Here is a 16,358-nt window from a genome sequence, read left to right on the forward strand (position 1 = left end):
AGTCACAATACTGCAGCAGTCTTTCCAGGGATGGCCATGACCAACCAAAGTGGGATAAGAACACAAAAACCCACGCTTTCTTCATCAGAATGTTTATTAAAAATATAGACTGTGCTTAAAGTCATTGTGGGTGTATGCTGACTTCCAAACAGACTCTTCCCAAGTAACACTTTGAACAGAAGTCGTAAACAGAAATGACTGCTGAGACATAGGCCCCTCAGAGTCTGGCATTATCTACAATTCCGGCAACACTCACAGAGGTGGATATTTGCACTTCCCAAGTAGTTTTATATTTCATCTATGGAGGTCAGTTCTCAAAGCCCAACTTGTTCTTAACAAGTAGTTTTTTTTTTTTGTTTGTTTGTTTGTTTTCGTTTTTTTAATGTCCGTTTAATCAGTCTTACACCTTTCTGGGCCATTTCATCTGCAGACAGGAGGAGAAGCTGTCACCAGGTGGTTCTTCATGCCATGCATCCATGGGACTCCCAAGCCTCATATGCTATCCAGCTTCTTTAAGATATATGGAGCTGAAAGAAAAACCCCCGGATTAGGTTTTACTCTACGAGCCCACAGGCTATACTGCACAATTATAAAATGGGTGGGGGTGGGTGTCTCAGACTTTATGAAATATGGTTTCAGAAACTTCCAAGTTGTTACCAAACCTCTGTCTGCCTAATCACAAAAAGGGATTCAGTGCCTTGCAAAGCCGCCCATTCCCATGTGGCCCAATAACCATCGCCATACAGGAAGGACAACCACTGCATCTTTCCTCAAGGGCTACAACAGTTCTTTACTGTAGGGACCTTTCACCTATTTTGCACTACAGGAAGTTGAGCCCAGGTCCTGCACAGGCCAGGCAAGGACTTTATCCCCAAGGTATACTTGGAGAGGTGGGGATATTTAACCCAAAACCCAAGGGGAAACAAATGATTATCAGGTTCGATGACCAATACTGGGAAAACACAGGCTAGAAGGCACAGGGGAGGGAAAGCCCTGAGGAAGGCATGCAGAACAGACACCTCTGGTTTTTCTCTCTGTCACTTGTGTGTGTCTTTTGCATCCCACCAGTTACTGTGCTGACTTGATAAATGACATACACAGAGCTGTCTGGAACACTGAGGTGGCATCACCAGGATAGAGAGAGGACTCAGCAGTTAGAGATGACTCAGCAGTTAAGAGTGTCTGCTGTCAATCAGGAGGACCTGAGTTCAGATCCCAGCAGCCAGCCATCGATGGCAGCTTACAATTAATTGCCAGTTTCACTCCAGTTCCAGGAGTTCCAGTGTCCCCTTCTGGACCTCAGGCACTTGTAGGCATGTGGTTCACATACAGACAAGCAGAAAAACACATAACAAAAGTCTCTTGTTTTGTTTTGTTTTGTTTCAAGACAGGTTTCTCTGTGTAACAGCCCTGACTGTTCTGAACTCCATTTGTAGACCAGGCTGGTCTAAAACTCAACTGAAATCCGCCTGTCTCTGCCTTCTGAGTGCTGGGATTAAAGGCGTGTGCTAGCATGCCCGGTCAGTGCGTGTCAAATACAAAGATCACTGGGCTAACATTTTCTTGACAGCTCTCCCCTATAAGAAAAGGATGGAAAAGCTGAGGTTTAGAGGCTGTCAGATGAGCAAGATGTTCTGGGTGCTTCCACACTCTGAGATGTCCTCTCCCAGAGAAACCAGCGATACAGAGAGAGTACAGCAAAAGAGGCACCCAAATGAGAGAGGCCTCCACTTCAGTAAGTTCCAGGCAAAGTCTAACTCTAGTCTTCTAAAAGATTTGGTATGCTCTTCAATTATTTCAACCACTCCTGCCTCTCCCCGCCCAGAAGACAGCCATATGCAAGCAAGCACTGAACAATGTTAAGTATGTTCTATTGAGAACAAGGGAGGGGTTGGCCACTTGTCATACCGTTAGAGAACAGTGCTAGAAAGTCGTTCAATGCTTTAAAAAAATCTTTTTATTGTTTACTTTGTGTGTACTCCGTGGTGTGGTGCAGGTGTGGAGGTCAGAGTACAACTTCTGGAAATTGGTTCTCTCCTGCCACCAAATGGGGATCCCGCTCAGGTTGTCCAGCTTGGGCAAAGCGCCCAACTCAGTGAGCCATCTAGCCAGCCCCTGCTTTTAAAATTGACAGTGTGTCTTTAACCTTGCATATGTGTCCTGTGAACTCAAGCTCTCGATTAAGGGGGTACCGAGATCAAGCAACAGAATTAACTTGTTAATGGTGAAATCAAATGCTTCAGATATTTCTTCAAGAAATAACAATCGTTTACTTCACCCTCGGTGCAAATAAACACAAAGAAAGCTAATCTTTTTTACTGCAAAGGCAAGAAGAAAGAGAAAGCGCCTGGTACCTTATTAAGAGCTCGGCCGGAATTGCAGTCAGACTCATTGTCTGAACGGCCAAATGACCTTGGGTCAGCCATCTCCCGGGGACCGTTTCTAGGTTTGCAAAAAGAGGGTATTGCTCTGGGGATAATACGTGTAAGCTCCTTAAGCACAAACGTTGGGCGAGCAAAGGTGACTTAACCACGCGCCCTCTGCCACCACGTGCACTGGGCACAGCCTCAGGACCCCCAGACCCCTAGAGTGAGCGTGGTTGGGTAGCCCTGGACGTGCAAGTACCCCACTCTCCCCTGGATGCTCAGTTTAAAGCCTCACGACCGCGTGCAGAGTTGGGCGTGGACGCGTGGCCTCACGGTCACAGCCCAGAAGGACACTCACTGACTCGCAGCAGGGCCACGTAGATGAGGAAGTTCCGAATGGAGGAGACCACATCCTCACGCATCTTCCGTTTCATCTCCTCCGGGTCCAACTTCGGCGCGAGACCTTCGATCCGGAACATTGCAGCTCTGCCTCCAAAGCTTGCGAGAGCCGCAGCTTGCTCTGCTCCAGCGGCCGCCTTGCACCCGGAACTCAACCAGGCTCCACTTCCTGTCCCACCCCTTGTTTCCGTCATGCGACGGGAACCTGTGAGGGAAAAACTTCATCCTGTACTCTTGTGTCTGAAGCTAGGAGACCTGAAGGGGGCGGTCGCAGCCTTAAATCTCTGAGCCTTGGGTGGATCTGGACTGTGTTTTGGTTCCCAGCTGGACTGAAACGGAGACTGCCAACTGTAAAATTGTTTTATGCTGCAAAGTAGAGAGGTGTGTGCAAAAATACCATTATAAATAATAATAGCATTTATGAAGTGTCTAAGATAGTGCTTCGTAAAATGCACATTATAATCTGTGTTTCCTAGGTTTGGAATTTAAAAGAGCTTGGTTGGGAATGAAATTCGTTTGCCAAAGCGTTTACTTAGAATGCATGAAGCCCTGGCTAGTACTGTTGTTGTGATAAACACCATCAAGACAATTTAGGAAGGAAAGGGTTTATTGTACCTAAACTGTTACATTATCCAGGGAAGCCAGGGCAGGAGTTCAAGCTGGAACAAACAGGCAGGAACTGAAACGGAGATCAAGCAGAGATGTTGTACTTACTGGCTAGCTTGCCCTGGCCTCATCCAGCTAACTTTCTTTTACTGGTTAGGACCACCTGTGGGGTGGCGCCGTGGGGTGGCGCAGCCTTCAGTGGGCTAAGCCTTCCTCCATCAATTAGTAGTCCACCAACAGGGCCTTCTGGTGGAGGCAATTCCTCAATTAAGGTTTTCTCTTCCTAGGTGTCAAATTGACAAAAACTAGCCTGTGTTCCCAGCACTAGGGTGCTGGAAAGAAGAGGGTCAAGAATTGAAGATCAGGGCAGTGGTAGCACATGCCTTTAATCCCAGCATTTGGGAGGCAGAGGCAGGCAGATCTTTGAGCTCAAGGCCAACTGGGCCTACCAAGTGAGTTCCAGGACAGCCAGGTCTACACAGAAAAACCCTGTCTCAAAACAAACAAACAAACAAACAAACAAACAAGAGCTCAAGGTCACTGGAAACAGTGTCTGAGACCTGTAATCTCAGCCCTCAGGAGACAGAGGCAGAAGAATCCCGGCAAGTTTCAGGGCAGCCTGGGTTACAAAGTAATTACAAGGACAATCTGGACTAAAGACCCTGTCTCAAAAAACAAACGGCCCCAACGCAAACAAACAAACACATACGAAAACCAGAGTTCAAGCTTATCACCCTCAGTTAGTGAGTTCAGACTGCTAGTGCCCCAGACACTGAATTTTTAACATCTCCCACATTTTTTCTGTATACTCATTTTTCTCCAAAAACTGATCCTTAAATATTCTAATGCAGACTTTGAAATGCAGCAAGTATGAGCCCAATTCAAAACTGATCAACACTGGACAAATGAGAGGAAATCAAGTGCACTGTTAGAGTTCTCAGACATGAATCAGACAACTGAATTTTTCACACAATTCAATATCAGAATGCCTTATTTTGAGGACAGACTGTATAGCAACAATGAATTTGGGGTTAAATAAGAATAATACTTTACTATGAGGGTGATTGATAATGTTAGCATAACTACCCACCTTCCTGATTGACAGAGTGCAAGACCCTGGGGTTAGGGTAAAAAACTTCATCTACTTCAAGCTTTAGTAAGCATTTGCATCTATAATTCATACAGTGGACCAGGAGAGGCAGCTGTGTTGTGAGAGGGGCTGACTCCAAGGAAGAGGTCCAGCCTTCATGAGTGCTGCAGACAGAACCTAGAAAGATCACACTTGGCAATGCCTCCCGCTGCGAGCAAAATCAGGGACAAGTCTCTGTTTCGTGCTCTAAAGTCTCTTTTAACTCTGGCAATCTATGCATTTTGAATCCCATTTGTGACACTGAGGGCAGAATAGTTTGGAGTGCATGGACATCAATGTACATCACCGGCTAGGGTGCTGGCTAGATTCTTGTCAAGTTGACACAAGCTTGGGTCATCTGGGAAGAAGGAACCTCATGCCTCCATCAGATTGTCCTGTGGGCAAGCCTTTGTGGCATTTCCTTGATGGGTGATTGATGTGGGAGGGCCCAGCCCAGTAAGAGCAGTACCATTCCTTGACACGTGATCCTGGATTGTGTGGGAAAACTGGCTGAGTAAAGCAGGCAGTAATCTTCCGTGGCCTCCACTTCAATCCCTGCCTCCAGGCTCCCGCCTTCAACACCTACCTTTGACGTCCCTTTGTAATGAACTGCATCTGACAGCCGAAATAAACCATTTCCTTCTCAAGTCGCTTTCTGTTATCACATCAACAGAGTCAAACGAAAACAGATAAACAAAATAACCAGTGTGTGTATTAGTTAAGGTAGGAAAGAATGTAACAAACAGATTTTGCCACACAGGGTGGCACAAACCTTTAATCTCAGCAGAAGCTTTAATCTAGGCAGAAACAGGCAGATCTCTGAGTTGGAGGCCAGCCTGGTCTACAGAGTGAGCTCCAGGACACCCAGGGCTACACAGAGAAACCCTTCTCAAAAACCAAAAAACCAACCAGCCAACCAACCAACACACCAACCAAAGATCCCAATAGGCAGATTTGCATCTGAAGAGTGAGGCAACACAGACTAGGAAGGAAGTAATTGTCAATTACATAATTCTAATAACTTAGGCTCCAAACACTGACCTAGTTTAGATGAGGTAATACTTATTCCCCCTCTACTGAGATGCTTTTGAGTAGCTTGGATTCACAGACCATCAAAGACGATATTAAATTAGCAAAACCCATGCTTCTTGATTCAAAAAAAAAATGATTTCTAACACTGAATTATGTTTATCTAAAGCTCAACTAAAGAAGCATTATGTCCGGGTAGGAACTACCTGATTGATCAGCTAAAAGACAGTATGAGTCTTAGACTTGTTTGTTTTTATTTTGTGTGTACGAATGTTTTGCCTATGTGGATGTCTGTGTATCGTGTGTGTGCCTGGTGCCCAAGAAAGTCAAAACAGGGTGTTGAGTCTTTTGGAACTGCAGGTCCAGATGGTTGTGAGCCTCCTTGTGGGTGCTCTTCACTCAGAGGCATCTCTCCCTCCCCAGGACAATGTAATTCTTATGAAGATTCCTTAGGAAGGTCTGCTACCTGCCGGCCTTGAGCGACATAGAAGGAATAAAGTGACTTGTGGTGCAGCCTGTGCCTTACTGGTCTGGATCAAATCTATGAGACTGATTTCTGTGATAGAAATGCTCATCCTGGCGAACTTGACCTTCTTCCCCTTGCACGGCCCCTCTAAGAGTCTCAGAAGACACTCATAAGAGTGGGCTCCCCGGGGTTGGGGATTTAGCTCAGTGGTAGAGCGCTTGCCTAGCAAGCACAAGGCCCTGGGTTCGGTCCCCGGCTCCGGAAAAAAAAAAGAAAAAAGAAAAAAAGAAGAGTGGGCTCCCCATTTCAGGCTTTTAAATAGTGCTTATTTACGTATCTTTATTTAGCATATAGGAGCTGGTGTCATCCAATCGCAGTGAATTTAGGTGAGGCAAATAAAGAGATAAACCTCCAGAAGTCAGCACTGGATGGAGCCATTTCATATTTCAGACTCCTCATCTGGATGCTGAGTGCCTTAGGTCTCATCTTCGAAGTCACTTGTAACTAAAATACTATATTTCCAGGCTCACTGTGTTTCCTGTTCTTCCTACATAATGAACTAAACCTAAGAGCGAAGGATTTACCGTGATGCGCGCTGAGAGGCAAAGATAAAGAGTGTGCATACATAATTTAATATTGATGTTTGTGTTCTTTCGTTTGATCACAGAGGAAATAGCGGCTGATGTCATAGCCTGTCTTGTTTTCCATTTAGCTCCCAGGAGGAATTTAGGAGCCATTTCCTTTGACTCAATTTCCCAGACAGCCCTCACGAAAGTGTTCAGAGTGTACAACCAAACTATAAGAGAATTAAGTGTTTCGATCTCCATCACTGGGGAGAAATTTGTATGTGTATGGCCAGAGATTCACTGACGATCCTTGACTGAGAAATTAACACAACATAAAATACCAATGAGCTTGCGCTTTATGATCTATAGAAAACAGACTTTGGGTACTGAACAGTTCAACTTCTCTGTTTCACATACAGGGAAGCTGGGGCCCAGAGAGGAGCGAGTTAGGAGAAGGAGTGACCTGGGTTGGTCTCTGATGGCTAGTTTGGCTTTCCCCCCATCATATCCTGTAGTATAAGTACCTTCGTGGTCAGTTCTCACCCAAGAGATAAGGACAGAAAGAATGGGGGTCCTTCCATCTTGAGAAGCAGGGCTTACACACCAGAGGCTGAGAGCAGCTGTTCCCACACCCATGATGGCAGCCACATGGACTGAGTTATTATTTCACTCAAATCCTGTCCTTCCTCATTCCTTAGAGAGGAGTATATCCTAGCCTCCTTCAACATTGACTGGGCATGTTGAACGTTTCTTCACTCCTAGTATTCAGGAGCTGGAAGGAAGAAGATTAGGAGATCAAGCCCATCTTATCCTGGGCTACAGGATAACCTCATATCAAAGAAAACCAAGGCAAAAATAAAAATATAGGGGTTGGGGATTTAGCTCAGTGGTAGAGCACTTGCCTAGCAAATGCAAGGCCCTGGGTTCGGTCCCCAGCTCTGAAAAATAAATAAATAAAAATATATAAGTAAACTTGACTTAGAAGTCCACTAAGGCCTCAAAATAAATGAAACAAAATTCAGGACAAAGAAGAGAGAATTGGACTCTCTCTCTCTCTCTCTCTCTCTCTCTCTCTCTCTCTCTCTCTCTCTCTCTCCCCCTCTCTCTCCCTCTCTCTCCCTCCCTCCCTCCCTCCCTCCGTTCCATTTTCTTTGAGACAGGGATTCTCTGTGTAGTCCTGGCTGTCTTGGAACTCTCTCTGTAGACTTGACTGACCTCAAACTCCAAGACCTGCCTGTCTTCACTTCCCTAGTGCTGGGATAAAGGCGTGCACCACCATCACCCAGTGAGACTTGGACTATGGAAGCCTGTTGTGTTGGATTGTGGGGATGGCTCACCAAGTAAAGGTGCTTACCGTCAAGACTGATGACCTGAGACCCACATGACGAAAAGACAACTCCTGCAAGTTGTTCTCTGACCTCCATACTGGTGCCTTCAATGATAGGTGATAGATAGATAGACAGACAGACAGACAGACAGACAGACACAATAGGTAGGTAGATATATTCTGCTCAGGTGTGCTATTGCATGCTTTTGATCTCAGTACTCGGGAGGCAGAGGCAGGTGGCTCTGACATAGTGGGTCCCAGGCCAGCTGGGGTTGTATAATGAATGAATCCTTGTATCACAACAACAACAACAACAACAAGATTGCTCTGTGATAGAGGCTCATAATCCTCACCTGATAGATAAGGTGTCTTACTTCTAGCAATTACTACCTAATGAGAGCCTTGCATTTCTAGGGAAGACCCTTCTGAACCTTAAAGAATGCAGAGAATTTTGATAAACTTCACCTCACTGGCATCTTCTTTATAGAACACTCTGCTCTCACTTTGACAGTTAGGCCTTCGTATCTACAAGTTTATGGTCTCCTTCTACTTCTCTGAGAAGTCTGGAAGCATCTCAAGTATAAGGAGTATATCACTGGTCCTTCTGAAGCCCTCCAGCCAATGAGGGCATGTGTTTATGTATGATAAAACTCACCATCCATTGAGGGAATGAATGGATGGATGGCCAGGTATATATTGGACTGATAGGAAATTGTTTACTCCCCAAATTGTATTTATTATATTTCTACATAAGGATTTGTTTCTTATAGATTTGGTAAACTTGGTTTTGCTTGGCTACATAAAATTAAGAAAGGTAGGTGCACAGTGAAATGACCCAGTGGGTAAATGTCCTTGCTGCCAAGCCAGGGGGTCCTGGGACCAAACTCATATCATCAGGCTTGGCAGCCAGGGACTTTACCCACTGAGCCGTATCTGCCAGCCCATTTTTTATTGTTTGTTTGAGACAAGGTATCACTATATAGTTCTGGCTGGATGGGAACTTGCTAAGTGGACCAGACTAGCCTCAAACTCGTAGAGATCTGCCCAGCCTATTTTTAATTAAAAAGAGATTGCTAGTGTATGCTCTTCATACAAAGTGGTGGGCTTCACAATGACTCTTTCACTCAAGTGCACTGTTTATCATTACAGCGCTTTCTCTCACCACCCTCTCCTGTCCTCACATTCAAATTAGCCCCTTCCCTTGCCCAAATAACATAGTCCCTTTCTGCCTTCACATCACATCTATGTCTCAATGTATGTGTGTATGTATGTGTGTGTATCAATGTATATATGTATGTATGTGCATATGTATGTATCAGTGTATATATGTACATATGTGTGTATGTATGTATCAATGTATGTATGCATGCATGTATGTATGTACATGTGTGTATGTATCAATGTATGTATGCATGCATGCATGTATATATGTACATGTGTATGTGTATGCATGTATGTAACAATGTATATATGTTGTCTGTGTGTATGTATCAATATACGTATGCATGTATGTGTGTATGTACATGTGTGTATGTATTTATGTACATATGTATCTATTTATATCTAGAGAGAAGTTTCACACTTGTCCTTTTTTTTTTTTTTTTGGTTCTTTTTTTCAGAGCTGGGAACCGAACCCAGGGCCTTGTGCTTGCTAGGCAAGCGCTCTACCACTGAGCTAAATCCCCAACCCCCACACTTGTCCTTCTGCATCTGTCTTTTTTTTACTTACCTACATGGTCTGTGGTTCCATCCATTCTCCTGAAGAGATGGCCTTCTTCTTTATGCTGAAAAAAAAAAACCCAGTGTGTGTGTGTGTGTGTGTGTGTGTGTGTGTGTGTGTGTGTGTGTTGTGTTTGTAGGTAGGTAGGTAGTCCACATTTCCTTTATCTAGACGTCTGTTGATGGAAAACCTAGTCATCTGCAGAAGTAAAGAATGACCCACAGGGCTGGGGAGATACCTCAATGGATGAAGCAGCATGGGGGCCTGAGTTCAGACCCCCAGCACCCATGTGAAAGGTGGGTGTGGTGACCATGTCTGTAACCTAGCAATGGAGGCAGAGAAGAGGGAAGATTCCTGAGGGGACCACCCCGTCTTGCTGAAACAGTGAACTCCAGGTTCTGTGTTAGAATCTGGATCTCAAAAAGTAAGGTGGAGAGGGCCAGCAGGGTGGCTACTGAGTAAGGGCTCTTACACCTGAGCCCAGTGACCAGGGTTTGATCCCCAGGATCCACACGGCAGAAGAAGAGAACTGAGTCCTGCAAGCTGTTTTCTGAAAATAAAAATAATATATAAAAAAGAGAGCAGGGAGAGCTCAGTGTTGACATCTGGTCTCCATACGAACACAGCCACATATAACACATACATACAGCACACAACACACATACACACTACAAAACAGTATTACGGGGGCTGGAGAGATGGCTCAGGGGCTAAGAGCACTGGCTGCTCTTCCTGAAAACTCCTGGTTCAATTCCCAGCAACCACATGGTGGCTGACAACCATCTGTAACTCCAGTTTTAGGGGATTCAACTCCTTCATATGGCCTTCCCAGGCACTGATGCATGTGGTACACAGACATACATGCAGACAAAACACCTATATGGATAAAAATATAATACAAACAATTTAAACTATGACCTTTAAATTTTATTGCTTTTATTTATCTATGACAATATAATTATATAAAACCCATATGGCTCTTTTTTAATCAATATATATATATATGTATATATATATATATACACACACACACACACACACACACACACACATATATATATATTTGTTTGTTTTGAAGATTTATTTTTATTTTATTTATATGAGCATTTGGCAAATTTCCATGCATGTATGTGCATCAAGTACATGCCTGGTGTTCTCAGATATCAGAGAGGGCTCTGATCCCCTGGAACTGAAGTTTTGGATGGTTGTGAAACCAAATATAGGTGCTAGGAACTGAACCTGGGTTCTCTGTAAGAACAGCAAGAAACCAGGTGTTGCGGCATATACTTTTAATCCCAACACTCTGAAGGCAGAGGCAGGGGGATCTCTGTGAGTTCCAGGCCAGCCCTCTCCTACTTAGTCAGTTCCAGGACTGCTCTTAACCACTGAGCCACCTCTCCAACCCCATATATTTATTTTGTAATGATACAGAATTAAGGAAGAAAGAAAACAATCTCCTATGATCCTGAAGCAACTATTGTTATAGCAATGGTAATCTTTTTGGCGTTTCTCCAACTTTCTGTTTTCCATACACCGCCTCTGATGTTTAAAGCATGACAGACATGTCTGATGAAAGACAGACACCACCGGTCTCAGCTTAGAAATGACACATCTTCCGAAAAAGAAGAATGCTTATTTCTCTCTTCACCGTCTTTCCCCTGACAGGCCGACATCTGTCACCAGGAAGGTCGAGCTGTGCAGTTTTACAAGATCTGCCCCGGGACACGGGGGGCGATACGCCTGGACCGATGGGAAGGTTTTCCAGTTTCTTAACACCAAATGTGACCTTGCATTTCTTTCCAAAAGGAATCCTCGGCAGATAACCTGGACTGTCCCCTCCAGAGGAAGACACAGGAAAGGACAGTCGGAAGACATTCAAAAGAAAAGAGACCGCGGTTCAGTCAAATTCCAGTGAGCCATTACCAGTGCGTCTCTGGCTGATTTAACGGCCGAGAGGACTCAGAAACCAGAAGTCAGGAAAGCTCACGGAGAGCAGGGTAGCAGGGCTGCCAAGGAAGCAAGAAAGGCCAAGCAGGCATCAAAGAAGACAGCAATGGCGGCTGTCAAGGCCCCTACAAAGGCAGCCCTTAAACAAAAGATCGGGAAGCTGTGAAGGTCTCTGCTCCGAGTTGGTGGCAAACGCTAATTTGGTAGATCAGAATTTAAAATAAAGATGTCTTTAACTCTTAAACACACACACACACACACAGAGAGAGAGAGAGAGAGAGAGAGAGAGAGAGAGAGAGAGAGAGAGAGAGAGAGGAGGAGCGAGCATGCTGGCCGTTCCATTTGATAATATTCGTTCGGAATCCATAGAAAGGCTAGATTCGAACATGAGAAGTCTTTTCTCCTTCTCCTTCTCCTTCTCCTTCTCCTTCTCCTTCTCCTTCTCCTTCTCCTTCTCCTTCTCCTTCTCCTTCTCCTTCTCCTTCTCCTTCTCCTTCTTCTTCGCAATTAGATTTACATGTTCAATTCCCAATGCACAATACTTCCACACAACAAATTCACTGCCAATTAATAAAGATATAAACTGCCCACCTAGACAAGATAAAATTGACCGAGTCCACCTGGGTCTGGATCATCCTGCTCCGTCGTCTCCATCTTGATTTTTCTAAGTCTTATCTTAACCTTGTCCTCAGAGGCTCTCTCCCAGGCTGGAGTTGGGAAAGTAACATAAGCTGTCTCTAGGGCCTGGCTACTGACTTAGCACCCCTGCCTCTGTGTGAGCACCTCAAGTTCTGGAGACTCCCCAATTCTCATGGAGATCTGTCTGTCTCTCCATGCCATGTATCCAATAGTCCCAGCTGTATCTTCCTACCCACCTAGTATAAATTCCCTCATCTTCCCTCATGGGGAAGGTGACTGGAGTCTTCCTTAAAATGTGCCATCTCCATAGTAAAGTGTGCTTTGCAAAATCCTTGTACAATTTCGTCATTTTCCTTTATGTGTAACCTTAACTTTCCCTTTTAAAACTTTTAATTTTTATAAGTGTTTGTTTGCACGCATGCTGGTGCACCTCTTGTGTGCCTGATTCCTGTTGATGCCAAAAGAGGGCATCAGATCCTCTGGAATGGAATTCCAGACAGTTGTGAGCCACTGTGCTGGTGCGGAGAATTAAATCAGGGTACTCTGGAAGAGCAACCACTGTTCTAAACCATGGAGCCATCCCCCTAGCCTAAAACCTTAACTTTCCAACTTAATGATAGACTGATTTACTCTGAGCTCTGGGCTCTGCATCCTCACGTGCATACATTGGCAGGCGCTCACACACCTGCATGCTCACATGCACACACCTCAAAGGGGACGGACACATTTGGGACTCAGGGATTCAAAGCCAGAACCTCTTTGTTGGTTCTCAGCAATTGTCCTGGAACTCGAGGTGTGTGCCTGGGTGTCCATCCCTTCAATCCATGGTCCTTCCCAGGATAGATGGAATTCCCAGGCCATCCATTTCCATCTTGATCTTCACACAGTGAAAAGCAGGCCAGCTGTGAGCCATGGTTAGTGGAGACAGTGTCGCTCCAGAGGGAAGGAGCAGGAGTTGGTGTGAAGGCAGGTTTCCCTTCTAGCTCCTCGGCGAAGTTAAAAGCTAGTGCCAGATATGAGCCTTCCTATGTTCCTGCTTCTTCATCCATAGTAGAGGAAGGTGGTCTCCATTCAAAGTGCAGTTTAGAGGGCTCAATAAAAAAATGCCGTTAAAGTGCTTGACTTATGGCAGCTACTTAATAAATGATAGCTACTACTGCTAATTTTTAGTAGGATATCGTGCCTCAGTCACACTCGAAGTGAAATAATAATTGTTTTTACCACAACAATATCAGTTATTATTTTCCAATCCCATTTAATTTATCCCTAGCCCCTGAGGTCACAGTAAGTTTTAAGGAATGGCAGATGCTGATAGCCTCAAGTCCTCACTTTCTATTCTGTCTGCAGTCCAAAGACAGTTTGGATTTGTGGTGCCATCCAGTCTCTGAAACTGCTTACTTTGAGGGAAGTCCTGCCAAATCGGAGGGACTTTTGAGGGTCTCAGTTTGTCTTTGGCTTTTGACATCCCTGGCTACACAGTGCTTTCCAAGAAGCACTCTCTTAGCATGAGGGATGTCACTTTCTCTGATCCTTTCAACCTTTCAACAGTCTCCCTCCAGCCTCTTTCTCCACCCGTCCTTCCAGCCATCTTGTCACCGACAGTGTTCTTTTAGGTTCTTTCCTAGGTCCTCCTCTCCACACGAATACACTATCTAGTCTGGCTTCAATGGCCATCCTTAGGACAGTGGTTTGTCACAGGACTCTAGTTCATGTCTTTCCAGAAACAAGAACCAGCATATACAACCAACATCTTTGTTGGTTTATTTTGGACGAGGATCTCATGTAGCCAAGGCTAGCCTTTAACTCCTACTCCTCCCGCCTCTCCCTCCCCAGTGTTTGTATTGTATGGCTGCATCATCACATCTCGCTCACCTGATGACTTCACTGTCTTGTCCGCTAGCCGATGAGTTCCTCACACATCACCTTCTCAATGTGGAAACATTTATCTTCCCTTTTTAACCCATTTAGGGCCGTTACTCCAGAATATCTGAAATTACATAATTTATGAAGGGCAGGTGTTTATTCTATCTTGGACAGAAGTTCACAATCAAACCACTGGGCCTTCTTGCTGCATACTCACAACGAGGGAGCAGGAGTCAGAGCAGAGGCCACTCCTGAAAGTCCTGCCATTCACCTGTTCACAAGGGCAGAGCTGTCAAGCCCTCAGCGCCTCCTTTATGCACTACATCCCACTGTTGCTTCAGGCAGGGATTAATTTCCTAGCATATATTTAAACCACAACCATACGGCCTACAGTTGCTCCTGCCATTCAATTCATCCCTCACCTTCAGACTCTTGAATTAACCTCCACTTTCTGTCAATTATATCTCCTTAGCGTGTCTAGAGGTCGTTATGTCATTTCTGTCCTCTCTCTGTGATTTTTGCTGAGTCTATCTGCCACTGGGTCCTCAAAGTCTTCTACATTATCCTGGCTAGCGCATTTCCCACCTTGGGATCATCTTGATGTTTATAAATACAATTCTTGTAATGTACCATCCTGTATAAAATATGTCAGAGCTGGCAAGATGGCTCAACAGGTCATGGCCTTGGCTGATAAACTCAATGGCTTGAGTGAAATCCCTGGGACCTCGATAGAAGAAAAGAACAGAGTCGTGAAAGTCATGAAAGTTGCCCTCTGACCTCCTTACACACACACACACACACACAGACACACACACACACACACACACACACACACAGAGACAGACAGACAGACAGACAGACACACAGAGAGAGACAGATCAGACAGAGACAGAGACAGAGAAATAGAGACAGAGAGAGACAGAGACACAATAAAATACACAAATGTTATAAAAACTAGGAAAAAGCAAATATTGAACCTAGATAAGATATTCAGGTGCTGGAGAGATGGCTCAGTGGTTAAGAGCACTAACTGCTCTTCTTGAGGTCCTGAGTTCAAATCCCAATAACCACATGGTGGCTCACAACCATCTGTAATGGGATCTGATGACCTCTTCTGGTGTGTCTGAAGACAGCTACAGGGTACTAATATATAATCAATAAATAAATTTAAAAAAGATATTCAAAGTAGAGAAAACAGAGTTGAGGTGTATATAGGATTCTCTGGCTACTTTCATGGCCTTGTCATACATCTTAGAACATTTTATGTTTTCTTTTAAAAGAAAGAAACGGTGGTACACTCCTTTGATTGCAGTACTTGGAAAACAGAAGCAATATAAGCGCTGTGAATTCAAGGCCAGCCTACATAGTGAGACCCTGTCTTAAAAAGATATCTTAAAAAGGAAGAAACAGAAGAAGGGGGCGGGGTGAGAAGGGGTAGGAAGAGGAGGGAAAGGGGATGGGGAGGAAGGATCAGTGGCATTCTCATTAGCTCACCTGTGGTGGCCTCTGTGTGCCTGTAAGACTGATCCTGTCACAGTGCGAAAAAACACCCAGCAGAATGTCTTCTCATTCTTGAACTCTCAAACCCAGCGCAGTGCTTAGCAAATGGTAAGTGCTCAGTGTCTCCTAAGTAAAGTTTGCTGGTAAATAAAATGACGGGGTGGGGGGCAGTGTTTATCGTAAGCTAACTGGAAATTATAAGGACGAAGAACTGAGCCGTCTCAGAGGTAATAATCAACACGACAGATGACTCGGCAGCCACGCCGTAATAGGTGGACTACAATATCTCCTGTAACCCTACGCACTCATTCCTTTGCAGGTAAAGAGCCCCAGGTCAACTGGGGTTGCTCACTCCGGCTGAGCCTGGTAGGCTGCTGGCACGTCCATCCCGGGAGGGTGCGGACTGTGCGTCAAGTGTTTGAAAGCCAACAAGGGCGGGCAGAGAGCAGAGGAACGGGTTGGAAGAAGAATGACACACAGGAGGTGGATCTCCAGTTGGGCAATCCTACCCTCAGCCCTTGAATCAATGAGCTGCATGACCTCGGCTGAGTATCTACCGCCTGTGGGTTCCAGTGTTCGTGGTTGTAAAATGAAGGTTTGGATTGGGCGGTCTTTGAAGTTCCTTCCAGGATTTATGTTTGGCGATCGGCGTGAACTGTGTGGACAGCTGTGGGAGGAAGCAAGTAAGTGTGTCTTGGGAACTCTTGGCAACTGGACCATTAGCTCCAGGTTAGCAGACATAGTCAGAGATAAGAAACCGTGCTAGGCATTCTCGACATGGGGAGCTCTGAGGACAGCTGC

At 45.0% G+C, this 16,358-nt stretch overlaps 2 protein-coding genes and 1 pseudogene across 2 annotated transcripts in view; 2 read left to right on the top strand and 1 right to left on the bottom strand.

Moving 5' to 3' along the window:
* Nucleotides 1-76: 76 nt before the first annotated feature.
* Nucleotides 77-2,911, bottom strand: Tomm5 (translocase of outer mitochondrial membrane 5). Its single transcript, NM_001398960.1, is given in 2 exon segments — nucleotides 77-527; nucleotides 2,725-2,911. Coding segments are annotated over 2 exon segments (156 nt in total). The 5' UTR covers nucleotides 2,846-2,911; the 3' UTR covers nucleotides 77-492.
* An 8,289-nt stretch (nucleotides 2,912-11,200) lies between these two features.
* LOC103692346 (60S ribosomal protein L24 pseudogene) lies at nucleotides 11,201-11,754 on the top strand (annotated as a pseudogene).
* A 4,304-nt stretch (nucleotides 11,755-16,058) lies between these two features.
* Frmpd1 (FERM and PDZ domain containing 1) overlaps nucleotides 16,059-16,358 on the top strand; it is a 167,029-nt gene continuing 166,729 nt past the window's right edge. The window contains exon 1 of the mRNA XM_087548952.1: nucleotides 16,059-16,240. The gene's annotated coding sequence lies outside the window, so the exon portion shown is untranslated. The remainder of the gene's footprint in view (nucleotides 16,241-16,358) is intronic.

Source organism: Rattus norvegicus, chromosome 5, assembly GCF_021556685.1.
Source record: "Rattus norvegicus strain SHRSP/BbbUtx chromosome 5, alternate assembly SHRSP_T2T, whole genome shotgun sequence".
In the NCBI taxonomy this organism is placed as follows: Eukaryota; Metazoa; Chordata; class Mammalia; order Rodentia; family Muridae; genus Rattus; species Rattus norvegicus.